We start from the raw sequence: 26070 nt of genomic DNA on the forward strand, positions 1-26070 counted from the left end.
CTCTGTTTCTTTTGACATTTCCCTCAGAGTTCTGGTCTACCCTTAGTATTTGTGTGTCCTAGAATGTAGTCAACCAAGAGCTCCCTGCCTTCAAATAGGAAAAAAAATTCTCTTTCTCAACTGGCCCTATTTTGTCAATATGTAATTTAAATTTAGTGATTTTATTTATTCTTTGACAATTTTCATACATTGGATACTATGTATCTTAGTAATACAGTCTCCCCTACCTTTCTTCCTAGTCCATCTTTTTCTTCTCCCTCTACCTAAATAACTTGCTGAGTCCTTTTAATGCTCCCAGCATGTGCAAGGATGCTTGTATGAAAGGGTGACCTACTAGGGGCCACACCATGGGAAAATTAACTCTTCCCTTCTGCAGTAGCATTAACTGTCAAAAGCTCTTCAGGTGTGGGTGGGGCCTCATGAGCTCTTCCTCTATGCATGCTGAACTGTATTAACTGGATGGATCAAGTGCAGGTAACCCAAGCTCCTGTGAGCTAATGAATGCAGTAGTTATGTCCTGTCCCCAAACTCCATTTCACATCACACCACTGCTTCCCCTATCCCCCTGCATTCTTTCCATAATGCCCTCTGCAATGTTTCCTGAACTTTGTATATGGTTGTATATGGGAGAGCTTAATAGAGAAGTTCCAACGGTTACTTATTCTAAGATCTTTGAATAGTTAGGTGTCTCTGCATTAATCACTGCCCACTGCAAAAAGAGCCTTCTCTTACCAAATTCAAGAGCAGCACAGGTTTTCATTTTGTAAAATTTTAAAACCAGAACAACACCAACTGACCTTGACCAGAGATATAACACAAATAATAGTAGTGGCAGGATTAAGAGTTTATATCCTTTTAAGTAAAATGTTTTTCCACAGAGCATCTTTACCATATCAAACACAGTGTCAGATAATAGGATTGCTCTGGGGATCTTTTTACTGTTTGTCTTAAAAAAAAAAAGTAGTATTATCATTGTCATACATAGGCTTGGGTAGTTTATTCTTCAGTGCTGGTATGCACAGCACATTTTCCCCAGCACGTTTATGCTTGTACATGAATCTTCCTCAGTCCATTTCTTTGGTCTTAGAACCTGACATAATACCACAATTTTCTTGTATCTTTGCAAGTTCCCTTGGCATCAACATTTGCATACTTTTATATGTGTTTCCTGTTTAGCTGGCAGCCGATCTGGGTCTCCAGGAAGAGTTCTCACCACGACAGCCCTCTCTACTGTGAGCTCTGGTGCCCAACGAGTTCTGGTCAATTCAGCTTCAGCCCAGAAGAGAAGCAAGATCCCAAGAAGCCAGGGCTGCAGCAGAGAGGCCAGCCCATCTAGGCTTTCAGTGGGTAAGACTCTGAGGTACCACCTTTGGCCTCTTTGAAAGTTCAAGGAGAATTAAAGTCTAGGTTGCTGAAGTGTAGGGCATGAATTGCGACTTGATATGTGCCACTCGTGCGCACACACACAAGCACACATGGAGGTCAGAGGGCATTTTACAGGAGCCGTTCTCTACCAGTTCCATAAAACTTAAGTGATGAGGCTTGACAGGAATTACCTGAGCCATCTTGAAAGCCTAACTTTTATAATAATGTTATGCATTTGCTTTCACAAGCAAGTTTTGCTTCATAAGATGACTTTAATGTTGAAACGTGGCTCAGGGCATAAGAACGTTTGGTGCTCTTTCATAGGAACTTAGTTTGGTTCTCACCTTCCATACTGGGAAGCTCACAACCACCTGGAACTCTGGTTCCAAGGGTTCTGGCACCATCTTCTGGCCTCTGTAGGCACTCTCACACATGTGGCACCCACATAAATAACTTCTGGAGGGGGTTATTGTTCTTTGTTGGTTTATTTGTTGAACCATGCTTTTACTCTGTAGCCCTATGACCTCCAACTCACAGAGATCCACCTGCCTCTGCCTCCCAAGTGCTGAACTTAAAGGTGTGTGCCAACACAGCCAGCTAAATATTTTTATTTTTTAAGCTGTAAACTGTTCTGGCACTTTTTTCCCTGTATTTGTATTTGTGTTTCTATTCATGAGGAGTGAAAAAAGACATCTAACTTGAAAGCTACATGGTAAGTTTGGGACTAGTCTAGGTTCTGTGGGTCCAGAGTCCTAAAAGAGAAAAAAAGAAAAAGACTAATTTCAGCCTCAAATGAAACAAACTTGTTATTTAATCAATTCTCAAAGAAATGAAACTTAAGTTTGGAAAGCCTAACTTCTGCCTTCCTTCTGTTTCCTCTTGCTATGCTGCTGCTGTTTGATGTCAGCCCGGAGTAGTCGTATTCCTCGACCGAGTGTGAGTCAAGGCTGTAGCCGGGAAGCCAGTCGAGAGAGCAGCAGGGACACAAGCCCAGTTCGCTCCTTTCAACCCCTTGGTAAGTGTCTGAGCAGGTGTGAGGCACACTGCTTTCTCAGTGAATGAGCTGTCACCATCTGGAGACCTGCATCTCCCTGAAATTCAGGTTCTACATCAATTGTATCTTTGCTCTCCCATTCTGGCCTTTGTAACTTACCTTAAATGAGCAAGTCAGTCATTATATAAATGACTCCTGTCACAATCAGGTCAGTGTCACATAGATATAAACTTATAATATCGAATTCAGTTTCTGCACTAAGGAAGCTGAGCCAAGATCATAAATGAGACCAACCCACTCCACATACTTCTCTCTAAGAAGACAAATAAAAAGAAAGATTGAATTCAAAACCTGAGAATAAGAACATATTTTAATTACTAAATATTACAAGTAAAGTATGGACTAGTTTGATTAAATAAATTTATTCCTTTTAAACAGAAAAATTGACTTCGACTTAAATCATTTAAGGTAGTCTTCTAGAAAGAAAACTCCAAAGTGACGTGAATTCCTCATCACAGGGAAGAATGGACATTTTATTTTATAGTTATTCACCATGTAGCTAAGGCCATGTCACTGAAATGAAACTTATTTCTGATTATTTTTTGTCTTGTAATTTTGATTATACTATATTTGCCACCATTATAAAAATATTGTTTTTTAAGGCCTTAGTGTTTCCAGGATAACTGGTAAAGCAGAATATCTTGCTTTGAGAATGTTTAAAAATTTTCTCTGTACCCTTTTCATGCCTGGATCTCCTTTTCTGTAAAATAAGAATGATAGTGTATATTTAGAAATTAGGACTGTTTGGAAGTTTGAATACAGTAACAAAATCCTTGAAAGACAAATCTGGAACCCAAAGCAAGCATTCAGTTAACGATGGCCATCCTCCCTTCCATCACTATGCTATGGCTGTTCTTTTCCTCCCTCGCCTTACCCTAAAAACAGACTTTATAGTATATGCATTTATACAATGCTAATACTATACTGATAGGAAATGTGTCCATAAGAAACCAAATGTGTTTCTGTTCATTTTAAATTTGTACAATAATTTAAGATTGCAGGAAATGTATAACTAAGTACTTTATTTAAAAAAAATTGGGGGGGGAGCTAAGCATAGGGCTGGAGAGATGGACAGAGGTTAGGGTACTGGCTACTCCTCCAGAGGATCCAGGTTCATCTCCTAGAACTTACATGGTGACTCACACTGTCTTTAACTCCAGTTCTAGGGGGTCCAGCATCTTTTTCTGGCCAGCAAGGGTACCAGGTACACACATGGTGCGCAGGCACATATGCAGGCCAACATCCATACATGTAAAATTAAATAAAATATCAGGAAACTACACATGGAGGGAGGAGGCAGGAAGAGAAAGAAACCAAGAAAGGAAGGAGAGAGAGAGAGAGAGAGAGAGATACTACCTTATATAGCTCAGGCTGGCCTTAAGCTAGCTATGTAGCCAAGGCTAACTTTGAACATGTGATCGTCCTACCTTAACTTTCTGAGTCTATGAGTTACAAGATTATGCCAACATACCTAGCTCGGCCATTAATATTCTAGATTCATTTCAAAGCTTTTATTTGACAAATTACTTAGATTTATTGCCACAGGCAGCTATTTCCTGATTCTCAATAAACTTTCATTTGGGATAAAGATGCTAAAACCTTTTAATCAACTTTGCTAGAAGATTTCTTTTCAATCCCTAGTCAGTTTTCAGGAATGCTTCTGTAATTCCATTATTTGCATAAAAATACTGAACAGCAACCTGTGTGGTAGCCTATGCTGAATTCCAGCATCCCGGAGGCTGATTAGTCCTGTTCGTTTCACAGGGATAGCAATCCAAAGGGTATGCTGTCCTCACCATTCCCATCTTCTGTGCCCTGTCGTCACTGCTATTCATCCTGACTTGATAGAGTCTCTTGTCCTCTGTGACTTCTAATATTTACAGTCAACACATGGATTCTATAGCTTGTCACACAGTCTCCATATCACACATGGATTCTGTACCTTGTCACACAGTCCCCATATCACACACATGGATTCTGTACGTTGTCACACAGTCTCCATATCACACACATGGATTCTGTACCTTGTCACACAGTCTCCATATCACAAAGTCAGCGTAAAGGTTTGAAAACACAGGAAGTCAAAGCTGAGCAAAGTTGCACTTCTCTGGAACTTACCCCTTCTGTTTCCATTTGGCAGAAAATGTGTTCTATATTGTAGCCACATGCTTCATGCCTCTTACTTACATAAACTGTGGACATATTTGTGATCCTGCATACTTACTGTCTTGGACCAAAGGGACTGTTGACTTCTGAGATGTTCAAAGATTTTCAGTCATGAAGCATTTCCAAATCATGGCTCAAATCTTTCCTCATCATTTTAGACTGTTCCCTTACATAATTTAAAACTAGGTAGTAAAGTTATCTACTGGCTTATTAGTTCTAGCTTTCAGTACTTAGCTATTTGTGCACCATTCTCTGTCTGATCCTCAGTCTCTTTGATGGATTTACTGTTTATGACAGCCATCCTGTAGGAGAGGCAAAGGTGATTCCTGTTATTAAAAAATAGTTAACAGCTCTTGCTAAGAAAGCTGAGGAGGATGAACTTAAAGTGAAGGCTGTGCTTTTCATTAAAATCCATTTATGTAGTATGTATTTCTGGGTGTAAGACAAGGATCAGATTCATGTGCTGTCACAATCTGAACAGAGGTCGAAAATGCAAAGTATGTTAAGTTTAGGTTGTAGAGTGATATTTGGGGGGATTCATTACAGATTTTAAGGGGCTTTATTAGGTTATTTATACTTTTTTGATGTTCAAGCTTCCATTTTTCAATAGACCATTGCCAAATACAGAAGAACTAATTGTCTGTGGACTGTTGTGAATAAGATGTACATTAACATAAATGAAGTAAATGATTTTTGAATAATATAGATACTGAGTTATAGCACTTAGTGGTGTGATTTTCATCACATAGTCAGCCTCTGTGCTCTAATTCCCCATCTCTCTTAGTCTGCCCAGGCTGCTATAACATGCTATAGACTTGGTACTATTAAGTGATCAGGGTTTATTCTCACAGTTCTGGAGGCTAAGCTGTCCACGATGAAGGCACCATCCATTGTCTGCTGAGGGACCCTGACTTGTGGATCTTGTGATGGGGTCCTCTGGGGAAAGAACTGCTTGGCTCTCTGGAGTCTCCCGACCAGATTGCATCTTAGAGGCACCACCTACCTTTTAGCACGAGGGGTCAGGGTTTTATATATGAACAGAAGGACACAAAAATTCACACCTATAAAATTGAAATAATAGCTCTCACTGGGTGCTGAGAGTAAAGGAGATAAGATTATTATTAGTTACCATAGTGGTTTTTTTTTTATTACAAGTGTTTGTTTTTGTTTTGTTTTCATGCTTGTACTTTCGACATTTCCCTCCATTTGAATACTTGCCTTTTTTGTCTCCTACAGGCCTGCCTATGTCTGTCCACTTAGGTGTAATTTGTATTTGTGTCAGGGTTGATCTTGCGATGGTAGTTAACATTCAGTTGCCACACGTGGCGATACTCTGATCATTAAATATAGAGAGTAACACCACTGTTGACTGACTCTCCTTGCCTGACAGTAGTGCTGCCACTACCCTTGTTTCTGTGGTGATAGATGAGGTTTGTATGGTCCTGTTATTCCAGCCTCCAGACTCCATTCCAGATCCACTGGTGCCCTCTACGCCCCCGATGTGTGTGGGGCCTCAGGTGAAGGATGAGTACATTTTCACTGTCATCTCTACATGCATCTCAGACCTTGTCCTTTTCTGTTTTCTTCACATAGTATTTATTTTAAAGTTGATTTGCATTATTTAAATTTAATATTTTAGAGAATAAATTGCTTGTGTTTTCCCCCCAAGTAACTATCCTTCCTTTAGCAACCTTAGCATTTTTCTAACTGGCAGATGGGCATTGTTTTTTGTTTGTGCTTTCTTTTTTTGGTACAACTTGCATCATTTCTAAATATAGAATTATTTTATGTTCTCAGTTATGTACTTCATCTTTATATATGTGTGTTAAAAAAAAAAAAACCAAAATGGTGGATGAAGTGTTTTAATTGTAAACAGAGGTATACAAAGCAGTTGGTGGGTGGGTGAGAATTCATCTCTGGTTTGTTTATACGTGTCAGACCATTGGGCACATAGTAGTCACTTAATGGCTTTTGAACAGTCTGTTTTATCTAAAGAATGAAACCATTGTCCTGGAGGAGAGGTTATACTTAGAGCCTTTTCTTGTGGTGCGTTGCTGGTGTGATCTCATAGCAGCTCTGGGTCAGTTACTGTACAGCTTGCTTCACTGGAGAGCCTTGCCTGAATTGGCAGGGCCTTCATCTCCCTGTTCTACCAAGTAAACAGTGGTTCTTTAAATTTTCTTCTCGTTTGTCAATAATTTGGATTGCTTTTTCCCTTTTACTGTGCCCAGAAAAATACAGTATTGCTTTTAAAATGCTTTGTCCCATTGGTTTTTTTTCCTTCCCCCTTAATAAGAGTTGAATCCCACTCCCCAGCCCCTTGCACTATTACATTTGTGACTGTCTGAAAGCTGTTTTCCTTTTTCTGGTGAATTAGGTCCGGGATATGGGATCAGCCAGTCAAGCCGATTGTCATCCTCCGTCAGTGCCATGCGAGTTCTAAACACAGGTTCCGATGTGGAGGAAGCGGTAGCTGATGCCTTGGTACTTTTCTTCTTTCTCCTGTCCTTGTAGATGTTTCTATTCAAAGCCAGTGTGTGAGAGAACCTTACCCTGTGCAAGAAAAGGGATGAGACATTCTAGATTAAACCTAAGAAGACAAAATGTAAGCAGTATAAGTATCAGAGTAGTACATTAATGATCAATATTTACAATATTCAGACCTGGTAATCTTAACTGGGTGTCACGAACAAACATCTTGATGTTTTTAATAATAATTGTATCATGTGTAATGCACTATAGCATATTGACTTATGGCAAATGGATCCGTACAGTTATATATGTAATTTCAAGGTTATCTTCACCTTGAGTTTGTACATGTTTGTTTTGTTTTTGAGACAAGGTTTCACTATGGCTGTCCTGGAGCTCTCAATGTAGACCCTGCTGGCCTTGAAGTCACAGAGCTCCACCTGCCTTGACCTCCTGAATGTTAGGATTAAAGGCATGTATCACCATGCCTGGATTGATTATTATGTAAAATGTTAGTGATTCTTTTTGCTCCACATATTAAAAACTGAGGATTCAAAGCACTGCAGGATTGGGGTAGTTGTAGGAAGAATGCTGTGTACCATATGTCTGTACACATATGTATATACACTGTTCTTGTGTACAATTATGAGGACTGGAAATACTGGGTAGAGTTTACTTGGTTACCTTCCCCAGTCAGTGCAATCGGGTATAGCTGAGTGGTAGGCAGCTAGCGTAGCATGCACACAGCCTTGGGCTCAGTTCTTAGCACTGAGACAAGGGCACTCAAGTGATGATAGGAGCCCTCTGTTTCAAAGGGCTTATTCATTTTCTCTTTGTGGGCATGAGGCTTGGTACTGGCATGGAACTCAGCCTTGTTCATGCTGAATTTCTACCTGTAACTTGTGGAAGGCCCCACCCTTGTGTTTGGTGTTCCATCCAAGTAGCACAGTACCCTGTGCCCTCAGCTTTGTTTTGAAATTTAGAAGCTTTAAAAAAAAAGACCAATATTGTAGGAAAAAATTTGGCTGTAGATGTGAAAGACACTTTTTTTTTTCTTTTTTGAGACAGGGTTTCTCTGTATTGTTTTGGAGGCTGTCGGACCAGCCTGGCCTCGAACTCACAGAGATCTGCCTGCCTCTGCCTCCCGAGTGCTGGGATTAAAGGCGTGTGCCACCAATGCCCGGCGAAAGACACTTTTTAAAAATATTCATTGGTAATATCTGTGATTTATTGCATATCATCACATATGATAATGTATAACAATAGCGACAGTGTTGACATTCTTTCTTTACCTCAGTTGCTAGTTTTTAATATACTTAGAGGCTGTTCTTCTGAATGTGGAGTGTTTGACCACATTTTTTTATGGCATTTTATCAGTCAGGTGTTTTAAGTTTTTATTGTGCCTCATTCTGTTTCCCAAATCATGTTTCCAGCTTGCTTTTGATTATTGTTTTTATTCTTTAAGTTTACTGATTTGCCATTTAACTTTCGCTTGCATAGTTCTAGGGATTGGTTAGGTTATTCTTGAGTTGCTATTTATGCAAGCAAGAAAGATGATAGCTTCAAGTTATATGGAAATTGTCTTAAAGTGTGTGTGTGTTGCCTGAATACATGTCTTTGCACCATCTGCATTCCTGGTGCCTGTGGAGGTCAGAAGAGGCATCAGAGCCCCTGAAACTGGAGTTACAGATGGTTATGAGCTTCCATGTAGAAGCTGGCAATTGAACCCAAGTCCTCTTGAAGAGCAGCCAGTGCTCTTAATCCCTGAGTCATCTCTCCAGCTCATTTTGCTTTGTTTTGTTTCGTGAGACAAGGTCTCAATGTGTGGTTCTAGCTGGCCTGGAACTCACTATATAGACCAGGCTAACCTTAAACTCACAGAGATTCACCTGCTTTGTGAGTGCTGGGATTAAAGGTGTATGCTACCATTGAAGGTATTAACCACAAAATCTTAAATCTGAATTGTAGTCATAGTATTCTATTTTCATTGTTTTCATAGCACAGATGTAACTATCCCATGGAAAATTTTCAACCACTAAACCAAATTTGTACCTGGGGAAATAAAGTCTTAAGTTGAAATGGCAAAATGGCTATAAATAGTAAGAATACTTTGAGTTTCTTTGGGAAACTGTTGGTGGAAATGTTTTTGTAGCTTAGGTATTTCTTTTTTAATTAAAGGATGCTGACAAGATTAAAGATAAAACCTGACAATAATCAGTTATTTGGTATCTATATGTCGTAAAACAATATTTCTGGTCATGGGCATTGTTAATGCCAAGTTCACTGTGGTGTTTAGCAAAATGTTCTTCATTATTTTCAATTTCTCTCTTTAAAAATTGACTGCTCTCAGCTCTTAGGAGACATACGGACTAAGGTATAGATATCACTATTTTCTGACATCTTATGATATCATAACTTTTTTTCTGCTTCATCAGCTTAACAGATAATATCCATCTATAAAAAATTAAAGTGAAAGTAATAAAAGCCTTAGGTGTCCATGTGTTATTCTGTCACTGTGATTATCTGTGGGGGATACTGAGTGAGCATAGTGTGTTAGGGAGGTGCCACTTTTCTCATGTATGAGATGAGTCATTTATACTGGAGTCTAATAGAACTCGTCCTGGAGCCCACCTGAATAAACATTGTCATTCTAAATTGAGTTAGTAATGACAGCAGCTTTGTAAAACCATTTGATTATTTATCTTCAGATAGTGTATCTTTAAGATTTTAGACTACAGCATTTGTAGGTGTTTGGAAATTTTGAATTACTGCCACATTTAGTATGTTTCATGGCAGTAGCTCCTCTTTTCTCCAGCCAAATAAATCCCAAGTATCAAAGTATGTATATTTGTTTCCAGTTTCTCCAGGAAAATCTCAGATGATTAGTTTATTCTACCTGATGCCACTTTTAATATGAAAGGCATAATAGGCAGTTATATAAATTATAAACCTTATGGTCAAGAAATTAAAGGAACCTCAATTGCTTCCTCATATAGAAGAAGCTACATGACATAGATTACATTGGGAAAACTCTAGGGACACATATGCATCTTGCTTCCCAAAAACATTAGTGATTCTCACCATCTTTGCATTTTACCTGTCTGAAAGTATAAAGGTTAGAACAAAGCCAGCAGGAATGACAAGAGAGATAGAAAAGAAGATGTGTGTGTGTGTGTGTGTGTGTGTGTGTGTGTGTGTGTGTGTGTGTGTGTGTATTTATATATATAATATATACATATATATGGGTATTTATATATATTATATATATACAGGAAAGAGCATGGTATTTTACATAGGGGAATCATGGTTTTACTCCTCTCAAAAGGTACTATTTTCTTATTGTCAACCCCTATTTCTAGTACAGTTTCTATTTACATTTTTTTTCATTCTAAGGAGAAAGCTTGTATTCTTGAGCATCTCCCACTTGACATGACTGAGCTTGTGTGTAGTCACCTTCTCCTGTACTACCCTCATAGTTAAATAGTTCATGTCCTACTAACTTCTAAAGTCCTCCTGAACAAAAACTAAATGTTGACATTTACTTTACAATGGTTAGCAGCATGCCTTTCACTGATGTAAGACAGAAATCAGTCCTTTTATGTTGAGTAAACACTATGAAACACCCATAGATTTGTAATTTGTGCTAATGTAGTTCTTGATATGTAACAGAAAAAACCTGCTCGAAGAAGATATGAATCATACGGAATGCACTCAGACGATGATGCCAACAGCGATGCTTCTAGTGCATGTTCAGAGCGCTCCTATAGCTCTCGAAATGGCAGTATTCCTACCTACATGAGGCAGACAGAAGACGTAGCTGAAGTCCTCAACAGGTGTGCTAGCTCCAATTGGTCAGAGAGGAAAGAAGGCCTCCTGGGTCTGCAGAGCTTGTTAAAAAATCAGAGAACGCTAAGGTGAGAAGTATCATGAAATGCTTTTCAAGCAGGCTAGCACCTTTTGACTTGATTTTGTGAAACGTGTCAGAAGCTCTGTTAAAGGTTTTCTCAAGCTGTACTCTTTTAGGGCCATCAGTATCATAACTAAAACAGCTGTAATTTTCTTGCTGTAGCTAGTGAATTGTTTTAAAGCAAAACTTTCAGGTTTACAAGATAACTACTGAGTATAGTGCAAGAGTGAGGGTGAGTACAGGATTGCTGGAACCATGGAAAACTGGACACGGTAGAACACTCTAATTCCAGTGCTCCTTTGGAAAAATGGAAGGTAGAGACAGGAGGGTAGCTGCGAACTCACGGTGCAGCTATCTGGTGTGCATGGCAGCAAAACAAGAGGCCCTGTCTCAAGCAAGTGGAAGGCAAGACCCACAGCAGAGGACCTCCACAGTAAGCTCACAGTCACACACATGGAAATGCACCACCCAGAGAGATTTTAAAAACAAACACCTTTGTAGTCAGGCATTGTGTCACACACCTCTAATCCCAGCACTCAAGAGGCAGTGTCAGGAGATCTCTGCCGCCAACCTGGTCTACTGAGTGAGTTTCAGGACAGCTAGGGCTACACAGAGAAACCCTGTCTAGAGAAAACAAAACAAAAACAAAAACACCTTTTTATTCAAAGCAACCAATTTGTTAGTAATTTGGAATTCAATATAAAAAAGGTATGATTATAGAGTAATAAAACACTTTTTTTGTTTGTTTGTTTTTCAAAACAGGGTTTCTTTGTATAAAAGTTCTGGCTGCTTTGGGACTCATTCTGTAGGCCAAGCTGGCCTAGAACTTACAGAGCTCCTCCTGTCTCCCAAGTGCTGGGTTAGAGACATGAGCCACCATGCCTGACTTAGTGTAATTCAATTACTGGTTTAGTTTGCTTCATTCTTACATCTTTCATTGTCCTTGTTGATGTGATGTTTTAAGCCTATATAGTTAACTCTTAAGTACCCAACTTCAGATTAGGTATGTTGGCACATGTCTTCAGTCCTGTACTCTAGAAGGCAGAGGCAATTTTCATCTCTGCACTTAAGACCAGTTTGTTCTACATAGTGAGTTCAAGGCCAGCCAGGGAGACACTGGCTCCAAAAAAAACCAGACTTGGATCATTGATAGGTGTTAGTGTGGTACAAATGTAGAAATCTGTTTTCTCACTTGATAGCAATAATATTGGTATTTTATATACTTTCTGTTTATACATGTTAAGATGTATTAGAAATATATGTGTTTGGTTTTGTACTACCTAATATATTTTCAGGTACACATATTACACATCATGTATGACTCAGTGCATTTAATCATAATTTCAAGAGTATTAGGTGCAACATGTCATTTTAAATGGAAAAGAGAATGGGCAGTTTGGAAAAAGGTGGAACTTAAGAAAACACTGGGGCATTTAATAAAATTCCTGTGTGGGTCCCTATATACAGTTTGTTTCCTTACACATTCTGCTGATAAAGTGTGGTTCTTCCCCTCATTGTCATTGCCATTCTCATAAGCAGTGTGGACTGCAGCAGAGCTGTCACTACTTTCACAACTTTACATTCACCCTGGCCTGGCAAATCCACACAGTTCTCAATTTTGAAGAATAATTTGTATGACATTTGTGTTGTCATTATTAGTAAATTTAATTATTTGTAGGCTTCTTTTAAAATAATGACTTCACCCTATAACAAGATATTAATCAGCTTTTTTTCTTCATTTTTCTTTTTCTTTTTTGGGCAGTCGAGTGGAACTGAAAAGATTATGTGAAATTTTCACAAGAATGTTTGCTGATCCTCATGGCAAGGTATGTTGTAGTATTTAATGATTATTTATTCCTATGTGTATCAAAAAAGTAGTAAAGTAATAGAAGCAAACTGTAAGCCATCAGTAGTAATTTTTTCAAACATAATTTCTGTTGTTTCATATCATGCACACTTTAGAAATTGTTCTTTTTATCCATTCATTCAAGCTTCTCCAAAGGAAGATTGAGGGGATGCAGTTACAATCTCAACTCTTACGATTTAGACTCAGAATGCAGTGCAGGCTGGATGGTTGCTTGGTAGGATCTGGATTTTTACCACTAGAAACAAAGGTTTTAAAAATGTTAGCTGTGAGGCCTGGTGGTGGTGGTATACACCTTTAATCCCAGCACTTGGGAGGTAAAGGCCTGCTGATCTCTGAGTTTGATGCCAGACTGGTCTGCAGAGTGAGTTTCAGGACAGCTATGACTGTTACACAGAGAAACCCTGTCTTGAAAAACCAACAAACTTTTAAACTACTAAAATGTCAGCTGTGTGGCTAGAAAGACGGCTAAGTGGTTAAGAGTGCTTGCTCTCCTGTAGATGACCCAGGTTCAGTTCCCAGTGTCCACATCATTTGGTTCACAATCGGCCTTGGCACACACGCACATGCACACGCTCAAACACACATGAAAGTAATAAAAAAAAATTAAAAAAAGAAGAAGAAAGAAAGAAAAGGAGTCAGGCAGTGATGGTGTACACCTTTAATCCCCACACTCGGGAAGCAGAGGCAGTTGGATTGAGGCTAGACTGGTCCATAGATCAAGTTCCAGGACAGCAGGACGGGCTCCAAAGCCTGTCTGACAGTGGGGCAGTGTGGGAAGAAACAAAGAGGAAAGGGGGAAAAGTGTCAACTGTGGTAGTACACTCTTGTGATCTCAACACTGGAATAGTAAGGTGGATCCAGGAAGATCCCTGTGGCTAACTGGCCAGTCAGCCTAGTGTGTGTGGTGGGTGCCAGGCCTGCCAGTGAGAGACGTTATCTCAATAAATAGATGAATGGTCCCTCTGGCCTCCATATACATGCTCATACCCATACGTGTTCATGCACATATATGTTTGTGTGTGCACACATGCATATACAACAAAACATTTTGCTGTTTGTAAAGGATGTAATTGGGATAAGTTGCAAACATTTCTAATATTTCATTTCAGATTTCTTCTGTGATAATTACAGCATCAATGTAACTATTTTTACCTTGAAAGAAAAATATTGTAGAAAATTTGCTCTTAACAAAAACATAAAATAACCATAAAAGAAACTCTCCATACATTGAAAAAAATACATAAAATTTTCTGAGTATTTTCACTTTTTAATATCATCAAGTATATTTAGACCTGGGCTTGGGGACATATACGTATAATCCTAGCACTTGGGAAATGAAGGCAGAAAGATCACCATTTCATAGCAAATTTGAGGCCAGCCTAAGCTACATGAGACCCCCATCTCAAATATATCTATTTAATGAAGTATATAAAGTCGTTGTATGCACTGTGAAATGTTGGCTTCCCTAACACACACCATTGTAAATGTGCTACATCCTTGCATGGCTTGGATATCAGAACAGAGACTAGTGGTGACAAGGAAATGAAGAAATAGCAGATAGACAAAAATACAGGAAAGTTAGGACCAGGTTAGCTGACTCTCAGATGGAGAAGCTGCCCTGAAAACTCAGGGTGTTTATTGTATACAGCTGAACAGGGAGATAGGGTCATTGCATACAGTGAACAGGGAGGCAGCGTTTATAGTATACAGCTGAACAAGGTGTCAGATTTAGCTGATCCTTGGTAGAAGCAATCTCTGGTAGGGGTGCTATCTTAGACCATAAGCATTTAGAGGGAGAAAGCTTCAGTGGACATTTTCTCCACACTGTCATCATTCCCACTGGGGGAAGCCTGGTATGGGTCTTTGACACCTCTAAGCCCACCCTCAGTGACACACTTCCTCCAACAGGGCCACACCTCCTAGTCCTTCTAATTCTTTCAAAGAGATCCACTCCCTGATAGATGAGCCTATGCTCGCCATTCTTATTCAAACCACAACTCCATTCTATATTGCTGTTGCTACCATACTGCCTCCTGTAGTGCTTACCTTAATGGAAATGTCTCTATACAGTGTAAACATTAAATTTTGATCATTTCAGTTGACAATATAAGCCAAAGAAAGACCATTTCCTAAATGTTTGTGTTATTCAACTTCAATTTGAATCTACTTTGTATTTTGAGGTACTTTTTTTTTTATCATTTAATGAATGTGGGTAAGATACGAAAAATGGTGTTTTCTTCTGTGCTGAATCCCTCACTCCCTTGTGCCCACTTCTTTTTTGTTTTCAAGGTTTGCTCAATTACTCTTTATAGATTTTATTATGTTAACATAATTTCTTTACATATATATTTAAATGAGAAACAAACTTGTTTCACATGTCAGTCCCAGCTCCCTCCCCTCCTCACCTACCCCCCCCACCAGCTCCCCAGGCCCCCACTCAGTCCCCATTCCATTCCCCAGGGAGGGTGAGGCCCTCCATGGAGGATCTCCAGAGTCTGTCATTTCGTTCAGGGCAGGGTCTAGGCCCTCCCCCAGGTGCCCAGATTGAGAGAACATCCCTCATTGTGGGACAGGCACACAAAGTCTATTTGCATGCCAGGGATAAATACTGATCTACTACCCAAGGCCCCATAGATTGCCTAGGCCTCCTCACTGACACCCACATTCAGGGTGTTTAGATTAGTCCCATGCTGGCCTCTCAGCCATCAGTCTGGGGTCCAAGATCTCCCCCTTGTTCAGCTCAGCTGTTTCTCTGGTTTCACCATCCCAGTCTTGACCCCTTTGCTCATCATTCCTCCCTCTCTGTCACTAGGTTCCAGGAGTTCAGTTCAGTGTTTAGCTGTGGGTGTCTGCCTCTGCTTCTGCCTGTCACTGGATGGAGGTTCTAGGATGGCATATAAGATAGTCGATAAACTCACCATCAGGGATGGGCATTTAAGGTAGTCTCTCCACTGTTGCTTAGTTTACCAGTTGGTGTCATCTTGTAGATCTCTGGAAATCTCACTAGTGCCAGATCTCCCCTCAAACCTAAAATGACTCCCTCTATTACGGTATCTCTCATCCTGCTCTCCTCTATTCTCCCAACTCAACCTTCCTGCTCCCCCATGACCTCCTCTCCCCTCTCTATTTCCTGCCCCCCCCCCATGCTCCTAATCTGCTCAGGAGATCTTGCTTCATTCCACCTTCTCTGGGAAGCATGCATATCTCTCTTAGGGTCCTTCCCGTTTCCCAGAGTCTCTGGCAGTGGGATTGTGTAGGCTGTGCCCACTTCTTTTACTCTTGTTCTCATACTATTTCTGCCTGTTTCACTGATGTTGCTTGGTAGAATGTTATACCTAGATCTTCATTTTATACTCTATTTGTATTTTTATTATTTGATTTGCACGTGTCTGTCTTCCTATGTAGGCTAGCTAATCTGAAACTTCTATATAAATCAAGCTGTCCAAACGAACTCAGAACTCACAGAATTCCTCCTGCCTCTGCTTCTTGGGTATTGAGATTTAAGGTGTGGGCCACCATGTAATACCTAATGTAAATACATTGTAACTGGTTGTGAAATTGTATGATTTAGAAAATTATAGAGGAAATTGCGGTTATAGATGCAAGGTTTTTCCCAAATATTTTCAGCATGTGGATGGTTAGAGCACAGATGAAGAATCCTGAGATATAGAGGGCTGCCTGACTTTGTCCTCAGCCTTACCCTTCTTCCTCTTGTTCTTCTTGATCACATTGTATTACACTTCCACCATTTAACTACTCAACTTAGGAATTTGCATTCTGTAAAAACACTACTCCTTTTGAGTCTGCCTCTGAACATCTCGCCATTCTCATTGCTACTTCAAGGTATTCTTTTTACCAATTGCACTCACGCACCCCTCCTATACTTAAATTATCTGCTACAATATCTGCAACCATCTTAAAACCCTTTAAAAATGTCCAAGCAAAGTCTGATATTTTTGTTTATATTCCCTGTATTAGTCTGGGTTCTCCAGAGGAGCAGAACTGATAGAATGGTTCTATATTAAAAGGGGATTATAAAAGACTTACAGACTGTGGCCAGCTAGTCCATCAGTGGTGGTCACGGACAAAAAGGCTGAGCATCAGTAGTTGTTCAGTCCTTCAGGCTGGATGTCTCAGCTTGTTTTTGGGCTGTGTTGGATCCTGAAGAATTATGTTCCATGCCAGTGAAGGAAAATCTCAGCAGCAGGGAAAGTGAGGACAGGCAGGCAAAAAGCAAAAGCTTCTTCCTGCCATATCCATTTATATCGGCTGCTACCAGGAGGTGTGGCCCAGACTTAGGACAAGTCTTCTGACCTCAAATAATCCAGTCAAGAAAATCCCCCACAAGTGTGCCCAGCTGCTTGGGTTTTAGTTAATTCCATGTAGCCAGTTGGCAACATAGATTAACCATCACATCTCCTTAGCCTGAATCTTTCTTTCTTCCCTTTATAGCTTGAAATGTGCCATTTGAGAGTTCTCTTTCCCAAACTGCATCCTTAGGGCTCTGCATAAATGATGCCTCTCCCTCAAGCCTGGGTTAGGTGGCCATTCTGGATTGGAATGCCTTACCTATAACTCAATTGTTTTGCAGGATCACAGGGTTGAAATTGTGTAAAACCCTACAAAGATGCTTAGGGGATACCATGTATCAGGATATGGATGGCGAGTTGCCCAGTGTAATTTTAGATTTGAATCAGTGTTTCACTCAGTCTGTGAACATTAAAGGGTACCTAACTGCTTTGAAAGTGAAGGTTGTTCTTGCTTTTGTCTAGTGACTTGATTGAGACCATTTGTTGACTCCAGCAGAAAGAGGACTCTTCAAGAACAAGGTTGTAAGCAACAGCCCATAGTTTTCTAGCTAGGACCACTGATTTCAGCTCTCAGAACATTTCCCTTAATATGTTTAGACAAAAGGATTTGGACCTTCCAAAATGTCAGGCATGCTCTAATATGCTATAAGCCATCCCAGAACAAGAAGGGCTAGGAAGGACTCCTTTCTTAGTGCAATTGGAGTGGATCCATGACTTTTCCTGGGACTCAGATAATGTGGCAAGTGCAGTTTGCAAGTGGAGATCATTTAATGTCTTTCTATGGTTTGATAAGTTAACTTTACTTCATGTATCATTCCCCCAGCATCTATCATGGGTTGGTTCCAGGACCTTCTGCAGATACTAAGATCTTCTTAGTTAAGGGTGATTAAAGAAAAACTGAGTATGAAGAACAAGGGCAACTTCTTCCCTGAAATATTTTCAGTCCTCAGGTCATGGAATCTGAAATATAGAGAGCTACCTGTACAGTATGAGAATAAGTGATCTAACATAAGATAGATAGATAGATAGATAGATAGATAGATAGATAGATAGATATGAGACAAGAACTTAGACCATAAGGCACCAAGTGTATTAAAGACTTTTTGATAGTTTTACAAAAGAACTTTACAACATGGTACTATCAAGTATAGATAGTGGTCTTTATTCTATATGCAGTGCTTGTTAACAATGTGTGCCTTAGCTTATTAATCTGTACAGCAGCTTATAATAGCATTCAACTATTATCAAAAAGTTTATTTTGATGGTGATTCAGTTAAAATCAAAATTTTTAGAATAGATCTCTTGTATGGTTCTTAGAAATTTTAGAACAAAATGTAATTTTTTTAAAATAAGTGCTTTTAGAGACTGCTTTCCCAGTTTTATTTATGTATGAGTGGAGGGTTTATATGTGTGGTTTATGCATATATCTTTGTGTGTGTATGTTTGCTTGTGTACAGGTGTGTATATGTGTCTCTGTGTTTGCTTGTGTGCAAGTTCATATGCCTGTGTATATGCATAGATGCCCATGGAAGATATCTGGTATCCTGATCGATCTATCTATCCATCCATCCATCCATCCATCCATCTATCTATCTATCTATCTATACCTTATTTCTTTAAGGCAGAGCCTCTTCCTAAATTTTGAGTTTGTATATCTCAGCTTGTCTGGTAGCTGACAAGCCCTGAAGATTGTCCTGCCCCCATTCCCCACAGCATTGGGATTACAGTTGCATGCAAGACCACATCCAGCTTGTCACGTGAGTGCTTGGGATCAGCGCTCAGGTCCTCTTGGTCAACCACTCTTCACCCCAAGTTTTTATGTTTATTGTTGTAGACCCACCTTATGTCCCTGACACCCAGCTCCCTGATATAAGTGGTAGCATGTACTAAAAGTTAACTGTGTGATTTCAGCATTTAGCTATAATGGAACTCTTTGGAAAGTGCCATCTTCAATGGGATGTGTGCCATGAATTGGGCCTTTGAGCCTTAGACCGCTATAGAAAACACCCTATAACTGCTGTACTAGTTGACTGTCTTCTGTCAAGCATTCTGGTCAGATCAGGTAGCTTCTCAGATATTCTGGTCAGATTAGGTAGTCTTTGGAGCAGGTGATGGTAACACATCTTACCCATGGAATGTGAAGTGTGATAGAAATACTTGTCTTTACTTGCATATAATAATTATTGTTCAAAACTTCACAGAAATCATCTAACTTGTGAAGGGGGAGAAGATGGGGAAAGAATTCTAGACACTGTGGTTTGGAACCAAATGTTGACACTGTTGATAAATAGAAATGAGGTTCTGTTCATCTTTTTTTTTTTTTTTCTAAAAGTTAAGCTCTAGGGATAGTGGACTGTACAACAATGAAAGTATTTGTAATGGTCTATGAGTTCAATGCCAGCCTGATCTACATAGTTGAGCTCCAGGAAATTCAAGGCTACATAGTGAGACCTTGTTGATAGATAGACAGACAGACAGACAGACAGACAGACAGACAGACAGACAGACAGATAAAAATTTTAGGGAGCACAAAGAAAGACTTTTTCTTAAATTTCCTTAACAGGGAAGTAAATGAGACATACAGAGAAATCATGTGTTCTTCTCCTATGTTGTTCATTTAACTCTTGTTTTTAAAACTATTTTGAGTTATTTCATAAAACTTTGAAAACATTTGTCACTTTTATTTTCTTTAGTGTTTTTTCTTTTCTTCCATACAGGAACTTTGCATTGATGGCGACTAATTTGTGTGTTTTTCTTTTTTTCTTTTTTCCTTTTTGCATGCTGTCCCCTGTGTTGGAACTCTCAATAGAGAGTAAGTTGGTTCAATATTTGTTGAAAAGCTAACTTTACTGCATGATTGTGGAATTAACCCGTTTTCTCTGTTTTTCTCTCCTGAAGAGTTCATGCAGTGTTGGACCCTTTGCAATCCACGACATGCTATTAGCAGTTACGCAAACTGTCATTCTGTTTGCAGATGTGCTTTTTAATCTACTAATTGTTCTAATTTGATTATGTTCTTCTGTTTCAAATTTGATGGCTGGCACACCTAAAATAAAACAGGCTTATATAAGAGGCTGCCTCAATTGTAATAGGCCAATATTTGATTCTTTCCTAAATAATTGCAGTTGTGAAATATCAAATTCATTCATTGGAGGTTTAAAATAATTACCAAGCTTCAGATTTATTTAAAAAAATATATATATAATGCTACCTTACCACCCCCCATGTATTCTTTAATAGTCTATTAATACCATTCTGTAAAAATAAGCAGTGGTTATAAATCACTACTTCTAAGCTTCAACTTGTGAAATACAATTTATATTCTTTGCATTATATTAATATACATTTCTCCTTTACTTGTGGGTGAGGAAAGGAGAAAGTATTGATTGACTTCTGAAATGAATCCTCTGTGGTACAGAAATCCTTTGGGAAAGGTTGCGTATTGTTTCCAACATATTAGGGCTGTGATTATGCATATATGTATGAGTATATGCATACATTTGGCCACTATTGCCAGTGATGGAATGTAATACGTGTTTTCAAGTAATACAGTTCTATATGCAGTGGCCTCTATGTCTCTGCATTTTAATTATGCTACTTAACATTTTACCTAACTAGGAAAACTTCCTCTCTGAGACATTCAGGGAAGTCTCTGGAAGAAAAGAACAGTTATAATCTTAGGTGAAATGGAAGTATAGACTATGCAATTATATTGAATCAGGAAGATTTCCATTAAGTTGAGGCTATCCTGGGCTACATAATAAGATCTCTTCTTGGGGCTAGAGAGTTAGCTCAGTTGGTAAATGCTTGCTGTGCATGTATAAGAACCTGAGTTCGGTCCCAGAACCCACTCTCTTAAAAAGCTGAGTCTGGTGATGCACAGTTACAGTCTTAGTGCCAAAGAAACAGAGGCAGGCAGGTCTCCTGGCTAGATAGTCTAGCCTGTTTGGTAGGTTCCGGGCCAAAGAATCTGTCTCAAAAGTAAAGTGGGCAACACCTAAAAAAAATGGCACCCAAAGTTGACCTCTGGCCTTGAAATATACGTATATACATGTGTACTCATGTGAACATACATCAAATGACAGAACCTTGGGGTGGGCCTAGTAACACCTGTCTGTCATCCCAACACTAAATAGGCTGAGTCAAGATTATCGTGAGTTCAAAGTCATCCTGGAATAATACATGGTGAGACTCTATCTCAAAAATAAGCTGGGTGTTGGTGGCGTATGCCTTTAATCCCAGCACTCGGGATGCTGAGGCAAGTGGATCTCTGTGAGTTCAAGATCAGCCTGGTCGATAGAGCAAGTTCCAGGACAGTCTCCAAAGCTACAGAGAAACCCTGTCTCGAAAAACCAAAAATAAATAAATAACACATAAATATTCTAGGTAGAGTGATAATATGATTTGAGAAAAGTTTAATTATTATAATGCATAGCTAGTCACATTACAAGTTCCAAATAGAGGATGGCGCATGCCTTTAATCCCAGTGCAAAAGCAAATGGATCTCTGTGAGTTCAAGGCCAACCTCGTCTACTTAGTGAATTCCAAGCCAGCCAAGGCAATGCAGTAGGGCCCTGTCTCAAGCAAACATGTAAGAAAAAGTTTCAGGTGGGAAAAATGAGTGACTATGCTCTAAAGTGGCCCAGGCAGCTTCTTGATAAATTTTTGGAGGCTCACATGCTGTATGTAAGGAGTGGGAGATAAGGGAATTGTAAGAAAATGAGAGTTTTATGAAATATGTATGAAAGGGAAGACAACGTTCATGTTACCAGATGCTCCCAGACCAGAACTAAGGGTTGAGGATTCTTGCTAACTGGGAATATGTAAGGATTTAATTTCTGTCAAATTGACATTCCAGCGATGGTCTGTAGGAAAGAAGCATGAGTTGAAAAAACATAGCCTGGAGGCTAAATCTGCCCAAGGTCTGATTTGGGAAATACAGGTGTTTTGAAATACAGTTATACTAATTTTATGTCTGTGGCCATGGTACGGTGGCAGGGCTGTGTAGACATAGCCGATAGAGTCTCAGACGTTTATTATCTGGCCTGTTACAGAAATGACTTGGTGATCCTAGTATACAGGAAATGAGTAAGGTCAGACCTGAAGTTGAAAGGGCTTTGTACTTACATCAGTGGGTAAGCCGACTTTGAGAAGGCCAAAGAAAGCTGTTCCTGAGAGACTGGGCCTTAGTGAAAGAGGCCTCGCTGCTATAAATGTGAAGGCATTGGGATACAATAGGAAAATTCCTGACAAGAAAGAAGAAAAGAGGAGACATTGAAGAAAGCAGCTTCAACTTAGAGAAAACCCAATCATACTGAACTTAAGAAAAAGCACTACACTGCAGTTTAAGCAGAGGGCCAGGTAGGGAGTCAGGTAGCAGAGACATCTCAAGAACAAGATACTGCTCAGCTGGACTGGCTGTAGAAAGGAGTAAAACCATGTCTCTTTAGGGAGGCTCATTAGAACATGAAGTGTAGAGAAAGTCAGATTCCCAGGAAAGGCAGTGACAAGTGAAACTATGTAGAAATAGTGTGGCTACAGCACACCTAAAGCCCAAACAACCAACCATTGACACACTGGCTTTCCAAATGGCTTAAGATTTTCAGGACAGGTTTTCTTATGAAAACAGGCTAGGAAACAGTTGAAACGAGAGTAAAAGTGACTCAAAAAGAAATAGTTGGCAACAAGTAAAGAAGCTCTGGACAGAAGAGAGAGAGAGAGAGAGAGAGAGAGAGAGAGAGGGAGAGGGAGAGGGAGAGGGAGAGGGAGAGGGGAGAGGGGAGAGGGGAGAGGGGAGAGGGGAGAGGGGAGAGGGGAGAGGGGAGAGGGGAGAGGGGAGAGAGGAGAGGCAGACAGGAGTTGGTTTCTATAATGCTACTATGGCTGATTTCAAGTGACCAGTAAGCTCACAGCCCACTTTAAAAATTCAGTCACCTCCCAGCAACCCCGATTCTATAACATGTGGCATGTTGAGGGAGATGAAACCAGCTCTGGTGTGCTGCCAGACAGAGTAGTCAGGTGACCAGGAAGACTGGGTGCCAGGTTAGACACAAGCAGTTGTCACAGACTAGGTGTAACAAAACTCTTTTCACAATCTTCTAGGCCCAGAGGAGAAAGCCCAAAAGAATTTAAGCAAAGTACTCAGCCAGCTTTGAAACCAAGTTTTGGGCATTTAGTTTAGTGGGAATTACAAGGATCTGCATTATAAATGAGTAGGTACCACTGGAGAGCAGAGAGCACTGGAGAGCTCCAAGTGGTCATAGTTGCTGCTTTCACAAATACACACCATCTTAAGAAAATGACTAAGGTGGATTGTTTTTCTTTATAACAAAGTTTCAAATGTTAAATCTTAGTTTTAATTCTAAGTAGAGGAAACTTTCATTGCTAATAAAGTGGCAAAAACTAGAGTTCATCAGAACTGCATAAAGGACATTCCAGAAATACTGAAAATGAAACAATTTCAAATTAGTAAAGTTGCCTTTAAGATTGTAGAAGATTTTTGTAAATGGAGCAGGAGCTGAAGCTCGGTTAGTAAAGTGCACAGAGCGCTTGGCTCAGTCCCCAGCACCACATAAACTAGGTGTGGAGGTGCTGCACACCTGTAATCCCAGCAACCTGATGTCCAGAGTATCTTGCAGACCATCTTCCAACACATAAAAAGTTCAAAGCCAACCTGGGCAACAAGAGATGCATCTCAAATTAACAAAGAGGACTGTGGCTGGCAAGAGAGCTCAGCAGTCAAGAGCACAGGCTGCCCTTCAAGAGAACGTGGTTCCATTCCCATCACCTACATCAGGCAGCTCACAGCCATCATAACTCCATATCCAGATCTGATATCCTCTGCTTCTATGGCATCAGGTGTGCACATGGCATATATACACATAAAGAACAAATAAATAAAAATAGCATGATTTTTTATCCACCTGTTCTGATTGTGATGTGTCTTAGTATAGCATGGCTGTGACTCTTAAGAATATTTTCTGTTTACTTAGATATTGATCTTTTAGCATAATATTGATTTCTTACAAATAAACAAAACCTTATCAAGAGTCACTTTCCAAAATATTTTAATGAGACATCACACACTAGTTTCTCTTTCCCTTAAGATATGTTTTCACATTATACAGATTTTCATACTCCTGTATATAAAATATTGGAGCCAAGCATAAAACTTACCAACATAAACTGGACGTGGAGGCACACACCATTAATCCCAGCATTTGGGAGGCAGAGGCAGGGTATCTCTTGAGTTTGAGCCCAACCTGTTCTACATAGTGAGTTCCAGGACAGCCAGGACTATAGAGACAAACTCTGTCCCAAAAATTTTAAATGAATAAATACATAAATCCTACCAACACAAGAACTTTTAAAAATTTAAATTTTAAATACATTTATTCTCAATTATTTTTATTAGAGATGCTTTTAGTTACTATAAGCAATTAAAAATTACTTTTGGGGCAGTTTTAATAAATAATAAATCTTATACCAAAAAGTTTATGAAATTTATCATTCTGTGAAACCTGAGGCTTTTTTAATCAGCACATTATTGTAGTATGGTGACTATAAATTCAATAATTTTCTAATTCACCCAGTATTCTTTTAAATACTGAGTGTCCTTGAAAAACCACACAGCACCTCCTCCATTTCTTAGGAAATGAGTCTCAGTTTAACTAACTTAAGCTTTGGCATCGCTGATAACATTAGGTGTGCCAGCCATTATGGGCAGTTTCTTTACCAAGTGCTGCTGCATGGGATAGCTAATTGTAAACTTCTGCAGAAGTTGGATAGCAGCGCAGGTGCACTCTTGTGTCACAGAGTCCAGTGAAAAGCAAGAGAGATTTTTTTTCCTCCCCGCTTGGCTGCCAATCGCTGTGCCTCAGATTCCTCTTTCCCCATCTGTTTCTGTTTTGCATTGAGCGTAGAGGTCAATGTCTCCTCTTTGTTCTTCCCACTTCTCCCCTTTATCAACTACAGGTGTTCAGCATGTTTTTGGAGACTCTAGTAGATTTCATACAAGTCCACAAAGATGACCTTCAAGATTGGTTGTTTGTGCTCCTGACACAGCTGCTGAAAAAAATGGGTGCTGATTTGCTTGGGTCTGTTCAGGCAAAAGTTCAGAAAGCCCTTGATGTTACAAGGTAATATTTTCTGCATGTATTTCAAGTTTACCTTTTGATAATTACAAATATTTAATCCCTGTATTAAAGTTTTATTACTACTGGTTTGAGTACTTGAAGTAAAATATAACTAAACTAGCATGGTAGTGCATGCATGTAATCCCAGAACTTGGGAGGTAGAGTTAGGGTGATCAAGAATTCAAGGTAATCTTCGGCTATATAATGAGTGTAAGGCCAGCTTTGGCTACAGGAACCTGTCACAAACAATAATAAAGATACAGCTCCAGAGCTGAGCCTGATGGTGCATGTCTTTAATCCCAGCACTTGAAAGGCAAAAGGAGGCAGATCTCTGAGTTTGAAGCCCTTCTGGTCTATTAAATGAGTTCCAGGACAGCCAGAACTAATAGCTATGTAGTGAGACCCAGTCTCAAAAATAAAAATAAAATATATGTGTTTAAACATATATATGGGGGCAGGCATAGTGCCACTCATCTATAATCCCAGCATGTTGAAGACAGAAGGATCAGGAGTTGAAAACCACCTTGAGCTACAAAGAGTGGTCCTTATAAGAAAAGAGAGAGAGAGAGAGAGAGAGAGAGAGAGAGAGAGAGAGAGAGAGAGAGAGAGAGAGAGAGACCGAGAGAGACCGAGAGAGAGACCGAGAGAGAGAGACCGAGAGAGAGAGACCGAGAGAGAGAGACCGAGAGAGAGAGAGAGAGAGAAACCGAGAGAGAGAGAGAGAGAGAAACCGAGAGAGAGAGAGGGGGGGGGAGAGAGAGAGAAGACAAAGCAAAAAGATGTAACGAGAGCCTGGT

The 26070-nt window shown here is 39.7% G+C and overlaps 1 protein-coding gene across 39 annotated transcripts in view; it reads left to right on the forward strand.

Moving 5' to 3' along the window:
• The window catches only part of Clasp2 (cytoplasmic linker associated protein 2), a 170668-nt gene that overhangs the window by 112308 nt on the left and 32290 nt on the right, over nt 1-26070 (forward strand). For 14 of the 39 annotated variants that reach the window (XM_040740093.1, XM_040740095.1, XM_040740097.1 and 11 more), the window contains 9 exons: nt 1177-1347; nt 2273-2380; nt 6040-6102; nt 6963-7069; nt 9405-9428; nt 10724-10968; nt 12724-12787; nt 19948-19950; nt 25113-25276. In XM_040740093.1, coding sequence (XP_040596027.1) covers nt 1177-1347; nt 2273-2380; nt 6040-6102; nt 6963-7069; nt 9405-9428; nt 10724-10968; nt 12724-12787; nt 19948-19950; nt 25113-25276 — 949 coding nt within the window. The remainder of the gene's footprint in view (nt 1-1176; nt 1348-2272; nt 2381-6039; nt 6103-6962; nt 7070-9404; nt 9429-10723; nt 10969-12723; nt 12788-19947; nt 19951-25112; nt 25277-26070) is intronic. The other 25 variants (XM_040740109.1, XM_040740108.1, XM_040740113.1 and 22 more) reach the window with 7 other exon arrangements.

Source organism: Mesocricetus auratus, unplaced genomic scaffold, assembly GCF_017639785.1.
Source record: "Mesocricetus auratus isolate SY011 unplaced genomic scaffold, BCM_Maur_2.0 Super-Scaffold_100691, whole genome shotgun sequence".
Classification (NCBI taxonomy): Eukaryota; Metazoa; Chordata; class Mammalia; order Rodentia; family Cricetidae; genus Mesocricetus; species Mesocricetus auratus.